Source organism: Neocloeon triangulifer, unplaced genomic scaffold (genome assembly GCF_031216515.1).
Source record: "Neocloeon triangulifer isolate White Clay Creek 2 clone unplaced genomic scaffold, ASM3121651v1 ptg000002l, whole genome shotgun sequence".
Lineage (NCBI taxonomy): Eukaryota > Metazoa > Arthropoda > Insecta > Ephemeroptera > Baetidae > Neocloeon > Neocloeon triangulifer.
The window spans coordinates 3,895,598-3,915,409 of NW_026775545.1; the positions used below are offsets into that span (position 1 = coordinate 3,895,598).

A 19,812-nucleotide genomic window follows, 5' to 3' on the forward strand; every position below is an offset into this window, starting at 1 on the left:
CGTGCGCATTTGTAATTTATATTCATCCCCCGTGGCGAGAACTGGTTCAAGAGCAAAATTTGCATATGCCTGCGCCTAAATCCAGGCCATAAGGGTGGCGGTGTCGAAGCGCGGTAGCAGTGTTTTCGCATCAGCGTCACTCATTATAACCCCTTCCCTCACTAGCCGCGTCTCTTCTATTCTGGAAGTGCGCCGCGATATAAAAAAGGCGCGGACAGAGTTACGAGATTTAGTTTGTATCGCGACCAGGACCAGTTGAAACCTCGCATCCGAAGAGTGTATTTAATTATGAAGAACGCAGCGTGAGTTCATTTTTTGTGGCGATTATTTTTGCATTATGATCAGGCAGACCGCTCTGAGCGGCCATGGATATTCATTTTAATAATACAAAGAAGACGAATTTGACTATCGCTGCGTTTGAAATTGGATTTCATAACTTTGACCTTTGACGCGACAAATTTATCTTTAATGCGTCCGATCACTTTTGCAGGCTGGCTGTGATTTGTTTCTTCTGCGCCATTTCTCTCACATTCGCTTGGGTGAGTCATAGAAATATATTTAACTTTTAATCATGAAATAGTTATTTTATTATATATTTTCCACACATATCTTTTTTAGATATTTAAAAATGTTAGGTCAAAAGTGTCAGTTTGTTATTAATTTGTAAAAAAAAAAAACATAAAATTAGATTTAATTAATCAAAACGGAATGTTCTGGAATATTAATGACACCAAATTAAGCTTTTTATTGATTTTGTCATTCTAAAACCTTATTCATTTTAGAAAAAGCCTGCACCTTTGACCGACCGGGTGGTTGGCGGCGGTGACGACTATTACGGAAAATTCCAAGGGATAAACCGTGATGACCCTTTCCAAACCGACGGCAAGTGGGTGTGCAACCCAAAATACGACCTGGTAGACCGCGGGGACGACATTTGCTGCTATAAATACAACTCTTACGAGGGCAGGTGCTGCACAAAGGCCGACGCTCGTAACTGTTTCCATGTGGGCCACATCTCGCACCACATCCATTGAATCTGTTTTAATTTATTTGCCTTAATATTTATATAAGTTTATACATTATGTTAATCATCTGTGTGGAATTTATAGTCAAAGCTGGTTGAAATTTCAAATAAAAAAATGTGTATTAAATTATATTGAAAACAGTTTTTTAGCATAATTGTACAGTAATACGTGAAAAAATTGAGCATAATACGTTTTAATAATTCAGTATAGTATACATTGTATTTTTTTTTTCAAATTTAAATCGAGAGTTATCAAATTTGTATTAAAAAAAATAAGCGATTTAAACACACGTGAGTGAAAAATGTTTGATATCATTATAACATGTGAATCGTCAGAATGGTAGGCAAAGCTTTTATGGCTTAAAATTTTACTCACATTATTATTTAAAACTTTGAAACAAACAAAAATTGGTATTCTCAAAAAAAAAAAACGTATTGAACACTAATTTGCTCCAACATGTTTAAACAAAACTATATCAAATTGAGCTGAAATTGAGCTTCTAATCGAGAAATCGTTGTTTTTGTGCTTCTCTTCATGCGCGGAAGGAAAAGGCGTCTTGACCAAATCATATTGGCGGGTGTTGTAGCAATGGATCTGTCGGCGCGCAACGTCCGGTAGGACTCCAGCCTGTGCCCGCTCAGAGTCAAGTCTTTTTACAAAATAAAAATGCAAATCAGTCAATGTTGTATTTGAACAGTGATTGATTTTTTTTTTCAAATGCTCAATTAAGAAAATTTTTATAAATGCACAACTAAGAAAATAATTATTTCGCTCTCAGCCCGCAGCGATAAAAGTCATCGCTATCATATGGTACATGCGTTTGAAACTTTTTAACATAAAATCAACAATGGAAAGCTGGTTGCGTTTGACGAGCACAAGCTGGTATTATATCTAGCCTATCCCTATGGCGAGGTGGGTGAAAGTTGCTGGTGAGAAATATAGAGGGTGCATGCATTTATGACTTCTATGCACGGTTTGACTTTTTTTCCGCACGCACTGCGGCGCTTTTAAGAGGTCGCTTTTTTAAATCCTACATGGTCAACTGCATAAAATAATTTCCACAAAACCGTTTGGTTATAATGCGAGCATAAACGTTGAAGAGAAAAATTGTTCAAAAGAGTCGCTCGCGGACGACAGCTGCATGTCGAATCGACCTTGCATTAAACCATCGCATAGTCAACGCATTCATCCAAATGGGCTTTTTCACAACACAATAAAGGTTCCCACTTGGGACTGATACACTTAAAATCTAGAATTTCAGAGAACCGTTCATTTTTCAGTAACCAATAAAATTTTTATCAAAATATGTAAACGTCTTAAATAAAATTTTCATATTTTTTACTCATACATTGCCACTTAAGTAAAATTTATTTATTATTTTTGTTGTGGCAAAAAACTTCGTCAAAAGCAGCTTCGACATGGAATAAAATTTTAAAGAAATTGTCTCCTTTTGTGTTTCAATTAAAATAATTGCTGCCCTGTAAAACTTTTTACATTGTACTAAAAACTTCCGATATTGACAGATTATAATTTTTCTACATCATTGAGCATCCATTGTCATTTACCGTTATTTTGAGTGCTCATAGATTTTGTATGAAATGTACTTAACAATGAAGTACTAATTAATGAGCATTTAGATGCAAGACGTATCCAACCTCCCTGTCTCAAATTAAACTCCGCCCCTGTTCTTAACAAAGAGGTCGCTTTTTCGAACCCTACATTGTCAACTTTATATAATAAATTTTAACAAAAACGTTTGTTAAGAGCGAGCCTAAACGTCGAAGAGAAAAGGTGCAGTTCAAAAGTCACTCGCGGACGACAGCACAGCTGCATGTAGGGTCGACCTTGAATTAGCTTGGCCATCGCAGTCATTCATACAAAAATAGGAAATATTTTTCTCAGCAATGACGCCGATGCACACATTCAACCATGTAAGTGAAACTTTCATTTATTATTTTCAATAATCAATTAAACCCCGAATTTTAGCAAATTATTCAAACGACTAAAATTAAATTATTGCCACTCAGCAAAATTATCATTTTAGTCTTGTCGTAAAAAGAAGCGCAGCTCTCACATTAAGCACAATCTAAAATTTTTGGCTCGACCGCAAATGTCACAATTTCTGTGCTCGCTTTGCAATCTGTCGTCCATAAAGGAAGTGAATCTTGGGCACCATTTTAATTAAATGCAGACGCTTGTTTGTTAGTCACAGGAAATAAAAAAAGCAATCAATAATCCTGCACCAACTTAATAGCGTTAAACAAATAATTAAAACTAAAATAAAATGTTAACTGCTAAATATTAGAAACTACACTATAGGAAAAAATAAAAACATAATATTCTAATAAATATAAATCAAAACCATTTTGTATAAATTTTAAAATTCCTACTGGATAAGATCGGTTTGTATTCATTTCATTATTTTGTTCTATATTCGTCCACATATTATTATTATTATTACTTTTTTTTAACTCAAATCATCAAAGAAAAACGGGATATATTTCTTGTTAAAAAAATATCATTTTTTGTCACGGTCTACAACCCTGTTTACAAGCGCGCTGCTGCCCCTTTTCATTGTTTGAATAATTTTTCTAATACAACAATGTAAGCGCCTTGTATTGGCAAACGTGCAGCACATTTGTTCACACCGAGACCAAAAACTGGGAGGGCCGTTTGCTTTTTAAGAAAAAAAAAAACAATTTCAGAGGGTAAAGCCTCGCTTTATCTCTATATTATGTGAAGAGCCTGCAATTTTTGCAAGTTCGCGACTTTGCTTGGGTGTGAATAAAATGCTAGTCAATTAAAATACTTGCACTTCTGGACGCACTGAGGCGTGACAAGCAGCAAGGAAAATTTCAAAATATATTATGAGAACACTGCTTAGTGCGCAGAAGTTTGCACAGAGTGCACCAGAAGAACCAACGTGCTGAACCCACGCATCGTGTCAGTTTTCAATATTTTTGCAATCTTTTACATGTTTGAATAATTTAGGTAAATTGGCTCTTTTTAAATAATTATCGTGTTGAAACGGTGGCGGATAGAAAGTGCTATTATATTTCTTTTCATTTTAATACAGAAACGCAGGAAATTTGCCTAAACAAACGTAGACTTTTGATTCCAACGCCTGGAGGTTAGACTTCCACCGCAGCCTTCAATTTGCCCGAGAAAATGGAGACCTACTCGCGTGCCCTTAGCTTTTCCCCAAGACGAAGGTGGAATGGCCACTACAAAAAGTATGCAAACTACAGATACGGAATTAAGGTATGTTTTCAATAGATTTTCAAAAAAATTTAAATTCATCAAAGTGCAAAAATAAATATCAAACAATATTCATGAAATATTAGATGACGTTGATGGATGTATCTGTTAATATTTTAATTTTTCTCTGATTAAATTACTTCTCACGATTACGAAAGATATATAAAAATTTAATTCAAATAAATTTTTAATAAACTTATTATATAAAATATTTACAAAAAATTTATCTTACGTAGTCTTGTTTTATTAGTTAGTCATTTTAATTTTATCTCTTTTTAACAGCGATTTCAAAATGAAAATTTCCTGCGATTATATCCTGGGTGCCAACGGAGACCTCAATATGACGCGAGAAACGTTGAGCCGAATATAAAGACCAGAATGAACGAGCTCATTATGATGTGGCTTAAGGAAAATGAACGCCGCTTTCAAATGGATCACGTCAACTCACTTTTCGAAGAATTTAACAACTACTTTATGATGGTGGTCATGGATCCACTGTACCGAGGAACTGTTCCTTTCCACCGTCCACCGCCTCGCAATAGGAAAAGTCTCAGGGAGATTCAGATGAACATGCAATATCTGCTCGGAAGACGAAATTCGAACCACGTCGTGCAATTGCAGCGGTACTTTGGGAGTGGAAAAGATAAAAAAATTCGCTGCTTTGTGACCAACGGCAACTGGCAAATTTTCAACGACGGCGAAAAGGCCGAGTTCGCCAACAACTTCTTGGTCCAGAGGATGAACCCAGTAATCTCGGTTGGGAGCAAAAATTATCCCAACACCTTTAAGGAGTTTATACTTCAGGAAAAAGATATTGTTGATGTGATTATGCATCCCAAGGGCTCACTGAGATGTTCCGGAATGCTGCTGATCACTAAAGAAATGTTGCAGCTCACCGTGGAATCTGTGTCCAAGGTTCTTTTTTGCTTCTACGAAAAAACCTTGCGCGACGGCAGCCTGCCCAAAGATTGGCTCGACACAATGATAGCGCTGAGCCACAAGGGAGATGAGATGGACCGCGTTGAAAACTACCGGCCAATTGGGTTGACCTGTCTCCCATCAAAGGTAATAAAAATCTGTGCAAAAATAAAATTGAAAATATTATTTAAAATAATTAAAATTTCTGATAGTTTAAAAAAATTATTGGCATTGTATTGACATACTTATGTTTTTCACGATATTTCAAGGGTATTTAATTTTATTTTACTATTTAAACAATATATTTCATTTAAAAGCAGATAATAAAAAAAATCAAAATTTTTATTTAAGTTGTAATGAAAATTGTTTTGAAAATAGTGATTATTAAAATTTTTCTTTTGGCAATAAAATGAATTTAATCATAATGAATTTTTCAGATTATGGAAACAATATTGGCCAACTTTTTGCGAGTGGCGGTGGAAAAGAAGCTGAACCCATATCAGCACGGCAACAGGCCCAATTATTCAGTCGAGAGCCAGTTGGTGAGCTCTTTGGAGCACATTCGCTACCGAGTCCATGTGCATGGGCGCGTGGACTGCGTCCGGTTGGACTTCACCAAGGCCGGCGACATGGTGGTCCATTCGATTTTGATTGAAAAACTTCGCAAACTGTGCATTGACCCCACAGTCGTCAAATGGATCGAAGCGTTTTTACGGAACCGGCGTCAGTGCGTCCGAATCGGAAACGCAATCTCCAACTTTCAGGAGGTCACTTCCGGCCTTCCCCAGGGCAGCCCCTTGAGCAACGTCCTGCTCAACATCTACTTGAACGATCTGCACAAAAAGCTGGACAACGATTTTGTCTATCAGTATTGCGACGACACTTTGATCACAAAGATCGTCAAGAAAAGGGCGGACTGCGAAAAACTGCAGGAGGAGCTTTTGGAGCTGGAAAATTGGATGAATGAGAACCACATGACGATCAACGTTAAGAAGTGTCAGGTTATGAACTTCAGGTTCCCCAACCGGACACCAGATTACAAAGAAATCTTTCCGTATCAACTCATGGGCGAGAAGATCGACAACGTCTCCAGCCTGAAGTACTTAGGAGTGTACCTGAGCAACGATTTTTCGTGGGATGCGCACGTTCAGTACCTTTGTGAGAAGAACGAGGAAAAATTTGAACGCGAGATGAAATACTTGAAGCTATGTCACGACGCAAAGAAGCTCTTCTACTACACGAATTTCCTGCGTCCAACGTTGGAGAAGAGCCGCAGCGTCTGGACCGTTCCTCTGGACAGGAAACATTTGGAGCTGATTGAGAAAATGGATATGATGCAGAACAGGGCATTGAAAGATGTGAAAAACGTTGGAAATTTTCCAACTTTAGCTGAAAGAAGTATCATATTTTTGTTGAATTTACTTTTTAAGATTTTTGAAAGGCCCAAGCCTTACTTATCTCTCGTCCAGAAAGCACTGGACATTTGTTGCGAAGAATTCAACTTGGAAGTATTCCACATCGCCATGGCCACCGAGGGGTCAAGGTTGGGTCTGGCCATCAGAGAACTTTTATGGTTCAATCAAGTTTTGAAAATGGAGGGAAATTTAGAATTAAAAGATCTCTTGAAGGAGAAAAATTTAATGGATAATAAACTGGGTGATTACGCCAAAATGCGTTATGAATGTTTCCAGTCTACGATTCAGATTTTTGATAAAGATGCTGCTCTCGAGCTGGTTTCCAAGTGTTTGCACAAACAAATGAGCATTGAAAAAATCAGAGCAAAAATCGCGGAAATTAAATCTCGCTATCAGTTGGATGTTTCTAAAAATAAGCCAAAAGTAAAGGAGTGCGTAGTGGCACTTGTACATCGAGGGTGAACAAAAAATTAGGATTATTTATTTTAAAATTATAAATCGCAAGCACTAACTAGATTGATTATAAAATGAATAATATCATAAGTATTTTGATAAATTTCCCTGTAGCTAGAAAATTCAATGTTATGATAGAGAGAGAAAAGGGATAATTTAGATGAAATTAATATTTTGGTTTATTATGATTGCACAAAAATGTCAATAAAAGCAAGAAATGTTAAAAAAATATAACGATCTTCTAGTTTGATTTCTTAAAATTACTGTTTTGCAGAAAATTCTCAATGGCTCCATGATAAATTTATCAGTTCGCATGAACCGCAGTAGTTACTTAATTGTTTTTTTTCTTGTTAAAAAAATTCATAAATTATTAGAAAATTGACTTATTTCAAATTTACACCTGCAGCTTATGCAACTGGCAGCGCTTATTTGTGTTCCAGGTTGTCTCAGCGCTGAATGCAAGGATGAATATCAAGCGCGAAAAGAAAAATGAAATTTATTTTTTAATTAAAAAAAATAAGGAAACAAAGAAATAATAAAATATTAAAATAAAAGGGAATTAAAAATTCACACTCACTATTATCTGCGGCGAAGGTCCTCTTCCGAAAATCCATTACATAATTTTGCAAGAGGGCCGTCAGAATTTCTGATACAGCTGCGAAAAATCTATCGCCACCACACTGAATTGATTTCTTGAAGTTTGGGGATGCACATAACAAAACTTCACAATTGAAAAGTTGCGAAATAAATCTTCCAACTTCCAATTTTTTTGCTCTTCACACATGACAACCCCCTGATTTCCATGCACTGCTTAAGTATGTAATGACACGGTTAAATTTTGAATGCAAAAACACGATGCATACTTATAAATTAACGTTTAAGTCGGCACTTATATTCATTCAGTTGTCCGCTGATTTCCACTGGTTTTTGTCGACTGAAGTCTCTGGCATCCTCTGTTTCACCCATTCCTTGGCTGCGGGAATTCTTTACATTGTTACCCGCCAATATCTTTCCTGGTATTTACACAAATGAATTTATTAAATGTGTTTCGTGGCTCGTGCGCATGTATTTCAGTTTACATACACATTCTTCATACCAGTATGCACCACCCTCTCTATCTCTCTCCACGGCCTGTTCACTCCTATGCGCAGGTTTGTACCACTGTTCATACTTGTGAACTGGCTGGTCACGTGACCGTTTCATTGGTTGTTATCATTATTTCGTTTTCCAATAGATGGCGCTAGAAGGCGGAAAACGATTGAAAGTACATAAAATAATACCTCATGGGATTGTTTTGATTGATTTGTTATTTATCAAGTTCTAACAAGCTAAATTCTCAGACTGTTCGTAAGTTAAAATAGAATTACTTTGGAGTGGAATTAAAATATAAATCATTAATGATTTATTGTTTTTCAGCTCTAATTGGCTTTTTTTAAATGTAGAAATGTACATAAATATTGCATAATTGTTTTTAGTCGCAGCTACTCGGCTCGGCACTCTCGACAGAATTGAATTACATACTTTTTATTATTTATTGATTCATTTGCAGAATACCGAAAAGTCTCACCCAATTGATTTCAAATTGTACCAGGGATGATTTTGGCTGTATCCAAGAATGATGATGAAGGGAAAAGAAAAATGCCATCGGTGGAAGTTGAAACAGTTAATAAGACGGGAAGATCTCATCTAAACGTTCAAGTTAGGAAGTGCCATTACATTGATTGTGATAGCACTTCATTAAATGGAATTGATCTTAAATGTGCTCCAAAGGCTTCAAGTATAAATAATGCTGAGTGAGTAACATTATTACAAAAATTAATTTTTGAATATTATTAATACTAAGAATTCGATATATTTTTTATAACTATTATTGTATCCATATAATGTGTGTCCGTATTTATGATTTTATTCAGATTTTATTAATTTAGTGAGTTTGCAATTTTCCTTCAATTCAAAATTACATACTAATAAGAGCAATTTTTATAGGCGTAGAAGACAATGGTTGATAAACATGGGCTTGCCTGCTGATGATGAGCGAACAGATATTCGATGTTGTGTCAAACACTTTGACATAAAATTTTTTTACGGAAATGGTAAACTGATCAAAGATGCAGTACCTAAGCCATGGGTAAGAAACTTGAGTATAAGAGATTGCTATGCATTGAAGTTTTATGAAAATAATGTGTAATACTATCAGATGCCAGCTTTACCGACGAGAAATCTAGATCCAGATGTGGAAGATGTCAATCCAATTGGGGAGTCTTTGGATTGTTCAATACGAAAAACATTTGATGCTGTTGACGGTCCATTGCGAGGATTGGTGAATATGGGGAACTCATGCTATATAAATTCACTTTGCCAGGTATATAAAAAAAATAAGAAGTACTTTGTCAATGTATTTCACAGAGGCTACAATTGGCTGCTATTATTTCCATGGTTATTTGTTTTAGGCTTGGTTTGCATGCAGCTGGATTTGGATGCTGCTTAATAATCACAAAGAAGAAAGTTGCCAACTCTTGAAGTCTAAAAGTTGCATTATTTGCTTGCTGAAAGAAGTTGGTCGTGAGGTAACAAAAACTTGTGCTGAGCCTTTCACACCCTTGGACTTGCTTACACAAATTTGGAGTAAGTTAAAAAAGTAACATTTGAACCTTATTGGATTAGACTATTATTCTTATAGGCACAAAAGATTTTGACGAAGGTTTACAGCAGGACTCCATGGAATTGCACAGAATGTTACTCGAAAAGATTGAGTCGTTGGATAAGAAGGGAGTGAGTGAAGTTTTCGAGGGCAAAGAAGTTTTTGAGCGTAAGATTAAAATATATATTTAGAATTACATTGCATCAATATCCTCCAAAACAATATGCAGGTCAATGTTTAGTGTGCGGCAAAACCCGGTATTTAAGTCAGCCCATGTACGACCTTTGCCTACCCATGGCATCTGATTTGAAGGAAGCTCTGCGTATTTACATGAACAGTGACGATAGCTGCGTTCATGAGCCGTATTGCTCACATTGCCACAGAGGAACTCCACAAAAGGAAATAATTTATTTTCAGGAGCTTCCAAAAGTTTTGGTAATTCAACTGAAAAGGTGATTTTGATTCAAATTTTGATGAGCGTTGTGTAACGGGGATTTATTTAATTTATGTTTTTTATTATTTTTTCAATTTATTATTATTTACTCTGTAATTAATTTTGTTTCTGTTTCCAGCAATCCAAATGAAAATGTGCAGACCCATTATGTGACTAACAAAACTGAGAAGAACATAACTTTTATTTTTTCAACTCGTCTTGTTTTTTTTGCAAGCGTTATTTTTATTTGTTATCAGGGAAGTTTTAGAGTTAAAAAAAGAACATTTTACTTTGTGATTTCATTTTGTAGGTACATGGGTGAAGGAATGTTATTGGTGGTGTTGAAAAAGTGATGTCTGTGGTTTTGTGTTGATGTGCCTCATCAGGTGGTGTGTTCATTTCAAAGAATTAATTAATACGGGATCTGGTATGGATTGAATAAGTGATATTATATTCATACTAAATTATTCTCTATTCAACTTCAATAATAAAAATTTAGGTTCAGCAACCAGGCCAACCAGCTTTTGAAAGACTCTGGTGAAATTGTCTTGGACTATGGTTTGACGTTGAAGCAGAGTATCTTTGCGTTAAAAGATGGCCAAATTATAAAAAAAAATGGAACTGAGGAGGTGTCATTTTTTTGCAAAGCCATCATCCATCATGAAGGTGATTTGAGCAAAGGACACTATATTTGTCAAAGTCTAATGCAAGATGGTACGATCAATATTTACAACGATTCGAAAGTAAGCGAAATTCACATATCTTACAATTTTATCAGTACATTTCCCTGCAGGTGTCCTCCTTCACTGTACTGGATGGTGACAGCCAGAAAAGTGACACAGGTTACATATTATTTTATGAGAGAACCACTTCTGATTCTGATACTTCTTTTGAACACTTTCAATCATCATGTAAGAAAAATAATTATGCACAGAAAGCTAATAAAGCATTAAGAAATATGATCTTACATGATTTGTTATGATTATTTTGAAGCTTCGTACAATAATTAATTTTATTTTCAATGTAGGTAATAGAACACCAATGAACAACCCTCGAACCGTCGAGAATCAAAACCTTTCGCCTCAGATGCTGCAGTCATGGACACCATCTTCATCACCAAGGCTACCAGTTAGAAGTTCTCCTCGTACACCACTTCGCCCATTGAACTCGGATTCCAGCTGTGGTCTGATAGGAGAAAACTGTCAGGCTTCACCACAATTTCAGCAAGAAACGCCTTCATCACCCTATCTGCCAGCCAGAGGCCCAAGAACAAGAAAGCTGCAAATTTCTTCGCAAGCAGACAATTATCGATTTTTGAATGATAACTCTGAGCTGGAGCCTGCAACTTCTCCAGGGTCTCCATACAAACCAAGAAAAAAAATTCAGAGACTGAATAGTTCCAGCTTTGGTGGATCTACAGCATACAATCTGCTTCAAGGGTGCCCTTCGTCCAAGAAGAATCTCAAGGCAGAAGTGGTGAAACAATATGTTTTGCCTCATCTGCCTTTAAATCGGTCGAAGCCTTTTGGTCGGAAACCAACAGACGAACAACATAGACAATCATTACCGCAGCATCAACAAACACCATCTCAACAAGAACTACCACCTCCACCACCTACGTACCCACCTCAGACTTTGCCGCAAGTAACCACTACTCTGCAGCAACCACAGCCACCGCATGAACAACAGGTAGCACCGCCATCCGAGAACGATACACCTACGACACCACCACAAGAACAACCTCGTCCAACACCACCTCAACAGCCACAAGTACGACAAATACTACCACCTCCACCACGATCCGGACATGCGTGCCCACCTCGGACTTTGCCGCAAGTAACCGCTACCCTGCAGCAACCACAGCCACCGCATGAACAACAGGTAGCACCGCCATTCGAGAACGATACACCTACGACACCACCACAAGAACAACCTCGTCCAACACCACCTCAACAGCCACAAGTACGACAAATACTACCACCTCCACCACGATCCGGACATGCGTACCCACCTCGGACTTTGCCGCAAGTAACCGCTACCCTGCAGCAACCACAGCCACCACATGAACAACAGGTAGCAGCATCTGAGAACGAGCAAACTCCAACACAACCGCCTCTATCACCGCCTCAACAACCACAAGTAGCATCACCTCAACAAGAATCACCATCACCACCACGTCATGCACAAGAACAGCAACCTCCACGTCAAAAACAACTACCAGCAAATCCATGTAACATAAAAAGATATTAAAAAAAAAAAAAATTACGGAGGACCATACGCTTTATTAAATATTATCTTTTCTTTTTCCAGCCAAGAAAACACTATTTGAAAAGCTTGACAGAAAGAGTTTGATTGCATTTGCAAAGAAGAAGAACAAAGAGGTCAAGAGGTTGAAAAAGATGAGGCTTAAAAGAAAAGCCACCAACCCTGCTTCGAAGGAAGCTGCCATACTCTATTTACGAAAACACCTGCCTACAAAATGCGTCGATTTTATTGATCGACAAATCAAGCTTCAGAAAGTAAGATTTCATATAATAATGATGTTTTAATGAAATAATAACTTAATCTCAATAGGTGAAGCCACAAGGTCGAAGATATGATCGACAAGACCTTATACTCACCATGGGTCTTCAGAAAGGGGGACGAAGAGCAAGAGCGGCTGTCAGTGACATGTTCATTCTTCCATCAAAAAAAACTCTTCTTCGTTTCACGCAAGGGCTAAGCATCGAACCAGGAATAATTGAGCCTATATTGGAGGGTGTTGGAGATTTTACATCAGATTTAGAGGATGAAAGGGACTGTTACGCAGTTCTCTTGTGGGATGAATTATCCATTGATGAGTTTTTGATGTGGTCCTCAAAGTGGAAAAAATTTCAAGGATTTAGCGATTATGGGCCAGGAGAGGAGACCACCAAAGAATTGGCGGATCACGCACTTATTTTTTTCGTTGTTCTGCTCAGAAACAAGAAGGTCAAGGTTGGTTAATTTTTCTTTTTATTTATATTGTTTTTCATTGTGGTTCTAAATTTCAGTTCCCAGTCTCTTACTATTTTTCTACAGGAACCACGCCTTCATCAGTCTTAGCAAATTTGATTGAAAAAAATATTAGGAGGTTGAAAACTTTCGGAGTAAAAATAAAATTTTGCACTTGCGACCAGGCGCCGACAAATTTAAAGGCCCTGGAAATATTGAAGGCTTGCGCAAACAAACCTTATTTTCTAATAGATGGTGAAATATTTCTTTAACTTTATTAAGTGATAAAACAAATACTTTAATTTAGGGGAAGAAATTTGCTGTGGCCCGGATTTCGTGCATATAGGAAAATGTATAGTAAGCATGTTCAGAAAGTATGACCTGGAAATTGGACCTGGACGATATGCCAAAATTAAGCACGTAGAGGAACTTTTAAGTTTAAAAGGCAAGCTCATCGGAACAACATTAGCACCGAAACTAACGGCTGCGCATATTTATGCAAGAGACAAACAGGCCATGAAAGTGAAACTGGCATTCCAGTTGGTCAGCTCCAGTGTTGCGGCTTCTCTCAATACGTTAATTGCGCAAGGTAAGTCAACAATATAGATTAGTTCACAGGGTGGATCTTCAGTTTTTGGAAACAGGTAGATTTTTCCGGCAGAGCCCGCATCACAAAATTTTGATTTCCAGTGTCGTGATTTTTTCCCTGACCTAAAAAACAAGGAAGAGGTCAAAAAAAAAATCCTTTTAATGGTCATATATTAAAAGTAAAAAAATTAAAATGTGTTTTATAAACTTAATATCAAGTATATATTTAATTTCATTATTTTTATTTTTAAATAAAAAGAGCTTATATAATTTACACAATTATCATTTATCTAACTACAATAACTTAAAATACTTCGTAAATAACTGTTAAATAATTAATTGTAATATATTACATGCATCAAAATCATATCACTTAAGAGAATTTTTTTCTTCACAATTTAATAGGTTATCATCTTTTCAAATTTTAATTTAATTTAAAATTTTATAAAAAATGTTATTTAATTTTTTTTTATTAACAAGGATAAAATACCATTTAACTTTCATTAATTGAAAATAAAATGTTATTTTTAATTTCATCATCATTTTATTATTGCAAAATCGATTTTCATGGTCACTGAGGTCAATGACCTTAAGTGAATTGACCTGCATGAGCGTTGCATGGTTCGATAGGTGAGGTCATATAAACACTTTTTTCATTATTACATGTTTTTGCGTATCTCTAACAGAAACAGAGTTATCGCTGTTTGAAAATTAATTTCGTTTGCGGTTCCGTTCTTAGCATTCTCACACACCGCGTACCGCGCCCAAAGTTGATGATAGAGATCTGAGAGTTTCACAACTTAATATCCATTACTTGAAGGGAACATCCCTAAATTTTTATCAAAATATTTTCAAAATAGCGGATTTTACGGGACATTTTGAAAAAACCAAAAACTTCAATTATCTCGGCTTCTCTTGGTCGGAGAACCAACATCCGGGTATGGTTGAACTCGTCTCATTAAATTCTACAACTTTGCTGTTGATTGCAAAATCATAGGTCAAAGGTCAAGGTCACTTCCGATGACCTTGTTTCATTCAAACTGGAATTTGAGCATCAAATGCAAACATTTTTGAAATTCTGAGATGGCCATTCAATTCTTCGTGAAATTTTACATACAATGTGTGAAAATGGCGAAGTGGTTTTTTCTCTAATTTATATTAAAATAAAAAGATTAAAAAACGTGGTTTTTTGGTGCTCGGATCAGCGATTTTTAAGAAAATCGAAAATAGCTCGTTTTCTGTGCGTCTGAGGCAAAAAATGATTATGTTCAAAATTGATCCCCATTAAAAGTTCTATCTAAATATGCAAAGGTCATTGACCTTTTGTAAACTTGGGTCAAAGGTCACCTTGACCCTTGTCCTTCAGTGAAAAGACCCTAATGTGTGATACATGGTTGGAAAGGTTTTATCACTAAAATAACAATGGTCACCATATTTTTGTCTCTGGCTTTATTTTCCACCAATGTAAGCTGATTATTTAATATATAATGAAAGAAAATGCGCTTTTTTCACAATAAAACCATCATAACTAGGTCGAAAATGAAGCCGGAGACAAAAATATGGTGACCATTGGTATCCTAGTGATAAGACTTTTCCAACCATGTATCACACATTAGGGTCTTTTCACTGAAGGATAAGGGTCAAGGTGACCTTTGACCCAAGTTTTCAAAAGGTCAATGACCTTTACATATTTAGATAGAACTTTTAATGGGGATCAATTTTGATCATAATCATTTTTTGCCTCAGACGCACAGAAAACGAGTTATTAAAGTTTTTCTTAAAAATCGCTGATCCGAGCACCAAAAAACCACGTTTTTTATCCTTTTTTTTAAATATAAATTTAAAGAGAAAAAACTACTTCGCCATTTTCACACATTGTATGTAAAATTTCACGAAGAATCGAATGGCTATCTCAGAATTTCAAAAATGTTTGCATTTAATGCTCAAATTCCAGTTTGAATGACACAAGGTCATCGGAAGTGACCTTGACCTTTTACCTAGGATTTTGCTTTCAACGGCAAAGTTGTAGAAAGTGAAAAGAGGAATTCAGCCATACCCGGATTTTTGTTGTGCGATCACGGAAAGCCGAGATACAGCCGTTTGAAATTTTCAAAAACCCAATTTTGAACGTCCCGTAGAACCCGTAAATTTATAGATATTGGGGTAAGACTGGGTAAAACTATATATTTTTGAAAATCTCCTTGCATGGTCTTTCAGGTCCTAAAATTTTGTAAAGATCGCACGACCCTTGCCAACGCATTGTACCTTTCACGAATTTTCGCCGAGCTGTGATATTGATTGAATGCAGAATGTCAAAATTCACTTTTTTTGTCATTACACATTTTGTCGTTTCTGTAACAGAAATAGAGTTATCGCTGGTTGAAAATTAATTTCTATTGCGGGAAACCAATTATTCAGTTTTTATAATATTCAGTTAAAAAGGTAACTTTTCATCAACAATCACACCCAAATCATTCCTGGATCCACCCAAATACAAAATTATTATTAGTGACCTCCGAGGATAGAAACTTCAGAAATTATATTTAATTTATTTTAATTGAAATAGATATCAAATTTTTAAAATTTTAAATAACAATAAAAAAGTATGTTTTAATTTTATTTAAAAGGTAATAAAAAAATTACACTGAAAATTAGTAAATTTAAAATTCAATGTTATTTCGTCTTCAATTATTTGAAATTTTTAATTAATTTTAAATTTTTTTGTAATTGAAATTAAAATTGATGACATTTTAATAAATTATTAAATAGTATATAGTACTTTTCAATTGTTTTCAATATATAAAATACAAGTTATAAAATAATATATTCTATTTTAACAAATAATTAAAATTGGTGTGTGTGTAATTTAAAAAAATTATTCTAATATGAATTAAAAAAATTATATATGATAATTATGACCATGCATTTCGACTATTTCTAGCCAACTTTTTTGTCAAATTGTTTTCCCACACTTCACCCTTAGAACCCTGGCTCACCCTTTGAGGAGTTAATGTTTCTGGCTATCAAATCGAAATGTATATGTCTCCCTTTTAAATAGAATATTTGAGTCCATGGCGATTATAATCAATTAATTTTAATTTCCAAAGTAAAATTTGGTCGTTTCTGCATCTGATATTTTCCATTCGACGATAAAAAAAAATTATTAACAATAATAATAAGGCACGGAATGTTAATTCTCCAGGGGCGAAAATTCACCACGCCGCCTCTGTTACGTGTTCAAGTATTATGATTTTCATGGAATATATATTAGTAACAAAATTTTTGTAGGTCTCCTCCCGTCTGAAGCGTGTCATACCGTAGAATTTATACAATTCATGGACAACTTGGTCGACTCGTTTAATGGAAGCTCGTATTCGCATGCAAAACCTTTGAAAGGCCGGTTAGTATCATCATGATTTTCTAGACGAATTTGATTGAATTTGTCTTTGACAACTGAGCTCATGCATTTGGCTCATTGATCGGAGCCAAGTTAAATAATGTCTTGGAATTATTATTATTAAGCCAGAGAGGTTTAAATAATAGGTATCATAATTTTCAATTTTTTAGGCTGCATGAATCCTCTGCCCACTGGGATTTTTGGAATAAAGCTGAATTATTTGTGGGGAAATGGAAGTTCAGAAAAAAAGATGGGACAACAGTCTGGACGCCATCCATACACTCTCTTGTTTGGCTGATTCGATCAATGAAACTATTTTTTCCGATGATGCGTGCAAGAGGGTTTGAGTTTCTCTTAACAAGAAGAATTCAGCAGGACCCTCTAGAGAATTTCAACGGGGAAATACGAGAGCAATGTGGTAGCGGACATTCCCCCACAGTTTTGACTTTCTGCGCTTGCTTGGTTGGAGCTTTTTTTAACCTTTTAATGTATCTAAAACTCCACAATGAAAAGAAAAATTGTGAGGACGATGGATTAAGCTGCCGTGAGCTGGCACCTTATATTTTTGATGCATTTTTTAGAAAGGTACATTTAAAAAATTAAGAATGAAAAAGTAATGAAATTCTTTCCATAAGGTACAACAAAACCCCACCTTGCCTTTGGAGCCTGAACCATGCGAAGACAGTACATCTGATGAGGAGTCTCAAGATGCGGACGATGAACTCATTGACTTGCAGAGCCAAAGTGATTCGTATTTTGGAGGAGTCGCATTGAAAAAGGTGGACAATGTTTTGCATTGTGCTATGTGCATTGAATCTGCGACATCCAGTGAAACACTGCCCAGCCAGGTCTATACCATGTTTAGAGAGTATCGCGATAATCAGTCCAAACTGCTGTACGTTAGCGACAATTTCGCAAACTTTGTTTGTTCAAAACTGAGGAGAATTAAGTCAGAGCTCCATACTAAACAGAGTATGCCAAAAGATGTATTCAGACATATATATGACAAGGTTTTGAATGATGCTTCATGTGAGTTTGGTTGTTCACGTCATTCTGAACAATTTCTTCAAATATTATTTCAATATATTTTTAAATGTGCAGTGCATTGGTACGCCAAAGAAACTTTGAGGAGTAAAAAGAAGTATTCTAAATATTACATTATTTACTTTTAATTTTTTCAAACGGATACCTGTCTGGAATTAAGAGAATATTTTTAATCATTATTATTTCTATTAAAAAACACTTGCTATGCGGCCATACATACGAAATGTAACCCGTTAATTTATTTTTCCGCGTATGACTGCCAATAAATAATATTTGTTTTGTGCGTTGACCGCTGGAGCAAGACCTTGTTGAGCAAGACCACACATTATTTTTATTGTTGATTTTTACCGCCGCAAAAGTACAATCCACAAGCACGCCTTGATTCTGATTGGATGAGAGCTCGATCGCTGCGCCTCTAGCGGATAAAGTATTGTCAAAGAAATTTAACATTGAGTGTCCCATCTCTATTTACATTGTCTCTGTCTCTCTCTCTGTTAGTCTGTTACTACCCCTGACCCCCCACTTCTCGTTCTCGCTCCCTCGCTGTCGTTGCACGACTTGCCCGTTCTTGTTCTGATGTTCTTTCTTGTTTCGGTTTTCGCTCATTGTAACAGAAACAAGGTCACTGTACTCGAACTGCACAAGAATTTTCATAAATTCGGCAAAAGCGGCGGCGGAAGGCGGATCTACCTCAGCTAATTTTCGTCTTCACAAAGTGTTAACGGTACGTATGCAAAATTTTGAACTCCAAATTCCTATTTTGACCGTTTATTTTATGTGTATTGGGCTAAAATTCAGGACAATTTTGATGCGGCCACGACGAACAATGGGATTTATGTATGTGTGCCTTGTGTTCGCCTTCAATGCCGTTATATTAGAATTTTTCGTCTTTTTTTAAATTATACATGACAGTTTTTATTATTATTATTTTTTTTTAATGAACTCTCTGCCTCCAGATTTCAGTAATATGATGTAAAAACCTATGGATAAAAGAGGTCGGATCAGAATGTAAGCGCAGCAGAGACTATTTACATGGCCAAGGCAACGATAGGCTGCTGAATTCGGAAAGAATCTTTGACAAAAGAATTTTTTGAAAATTTCTTGCTAGTTCACTCACTCAGGTATGTACCAGTAGCTAACACACCATTTCCTTTAAAAATATTATGTTGAAAAGTTCAAGGAAGACTTTTATTGTGATGATGATTCCAAACTCAATGTTATATTTTTTATTATTAATTAGTGTTTTTTTCTAATCATGGTTTATAATTAGCAAAAAATTTGCAATTTATCGTTTGTTTGAAATTTAAAATGTTAATTGTTTTAATTCTCAATTAAACTACTAATTTTTTTAAATTAAATATTGCCTGCTTGATGTGAATAAACCTGTATCATTATTGTAGCTTTTTTTACAGCATTACAATGTCCAAGCCCGTAAAAAATTATCAGTATGTCCTGGCCGACAGAGGAAAGATGAAGGACATTTTACAAGATAAGAAGACTATGTGGAAGAGGGAAATGAAGAAAGTAAAGAACGAGGAAAGTGGTCAACGAATCCAGCAAATCTTTGATGCTCTAGAGGCTACCCTTCTAGATTCAGTTAACATGTCTGTGCCATACAAATACCAACTGTAAGAATTTATGTAATTTCTGTTTTGATTTCAAACAAT

The 19,812-nt window shown here is 35.7% G+C and overlaps 4 protein-coding genes across 7 annotated transcripts; all 4 read left to right on the forward strand.

Annotated features, from left to right (window-relative positions):
• Positions 1–191: 191 nt before the first annotated feature.
• LOC132202249 (uncharacterized) lies at positions 192–1,750 on the forward strand. Its single transcript, XM_059629047.1, has 3 exons — positions 192–302; positions 491–539; positions 783–1,750. Exons 1-3 carry the CDS (start codon positions 289–291, stop codon positions 1,032–1,034), a joined length of 315 nt encoding a protein of 104 aa, XP_059485030.1. The 5' UTR covers positions 192–288; the 3' UTR covers positions 1,035–1,750.
• Positions 1,751–2,784: 1,034 nt separating this feature from the next.
• On the forward strand, positions 2,785–7,289 carry LOC132202202 (uncharacterized). 2 transcript variants are annotated; one of them, XM_059628982.1, is made up of 4 exons: positions 2,785–2,956; positions 4,102–4,286; positions 4,566–5,348; positions 5,639–7,289. In XM_059628982.1, exons 2-4 carry the CDS (start codon positions 4,194–4,196, stop codon positions 7,076–7,078), a joined length of 2,316 nt encoding a protein of 771 aa, XP_059484965.1. In that variant the 5' UTR covers positions 2,785–2,956; positions 4,102–4,193; the 3' UTR covers positions 7,079–7,289. The 2 variants fall into 2 exon arrangements, with proteins under 2 accessions (XP_059484965.1, XP_059484957.1); XM_059628974.1 differs by lacking the exon at positions 2,785–2,956 and adding an exon at positions 3,883–4,016.
• Positions 7,290–8,329: 1,040 nt separating this feature from the next.
• LOC132205269 (ubiquitin carboxyl-terminal hydrolase 12-like) lies at positions 8,330–10,770 on the forward strand. 3 transcript variants are annotated; one of them, XR_009442681.1, is made up of 9 exons: positions 8,330–8,416; positions 8,619–8,862; positions 9,056–9,197; positions 9,267–9,431; positions 9,520–9,694; positions 9,750–9,878; positions 9,940–10,162; positions 10,283–10,570; positions 10,643–10,770. XR_009442681.1 is itself a non-coding variant. In XM_059634222.1 (8 exons), exons 2-8 carry the CDS (start codon positions 8,663–8,665, stop codon positions 10,494–10,496), a joined length of 1,248 nt encoding a protein of 415 aa, XP_059490205.1. In that variant the 5' UTR covers positions 8,330–8,416; positions 8,619–8,662; the 3' UTR covers positions 10,497–10,638. The 3 variants fall into 3 exon arrangements, 2 of the variants coding, with proteins under 2 accessions (XP_059490205.1, XP_059490206.1); XM_059634222.1 differs by lacking the exon at positions 10,643–10,770 and having other exon boundaries at positions 10,283–10,638; XM_059634223.1 differs by lacking the exon at positions 10,643–10,770 and having other exon boundaries at positions 9,940–10,638.
• On the forward strand, positions 10,638–18,583 carry LOC132205268 (uncharacterized). The gene is made up of 10 exons (XM_059634221.1): positions 10,638–10,886; positions 10,937–11,054; positions 11,171–12,373; positions 12,454–12,662; positions 12,718–13,119; positions 13,176–13,371; positions 13,424–13,705; positions 16,993–17,104; positions 17,272–17,686; positions 17,737–18,583. The coding sequence occupies exons 1-10, from the start codon at positions 10,848–10,850 to the stop codon at positions 18,271–18,273; spliced, it is 3,513 nt and encodes a 1,170-aa protein (XP_059490204.1). The 5' UTR covers positions 10,638–10,847; the 3' UTR covers positions 18,274–18,583.
• Positions 18,584–19,812: the final 1,229 nt, after the last annotated feature.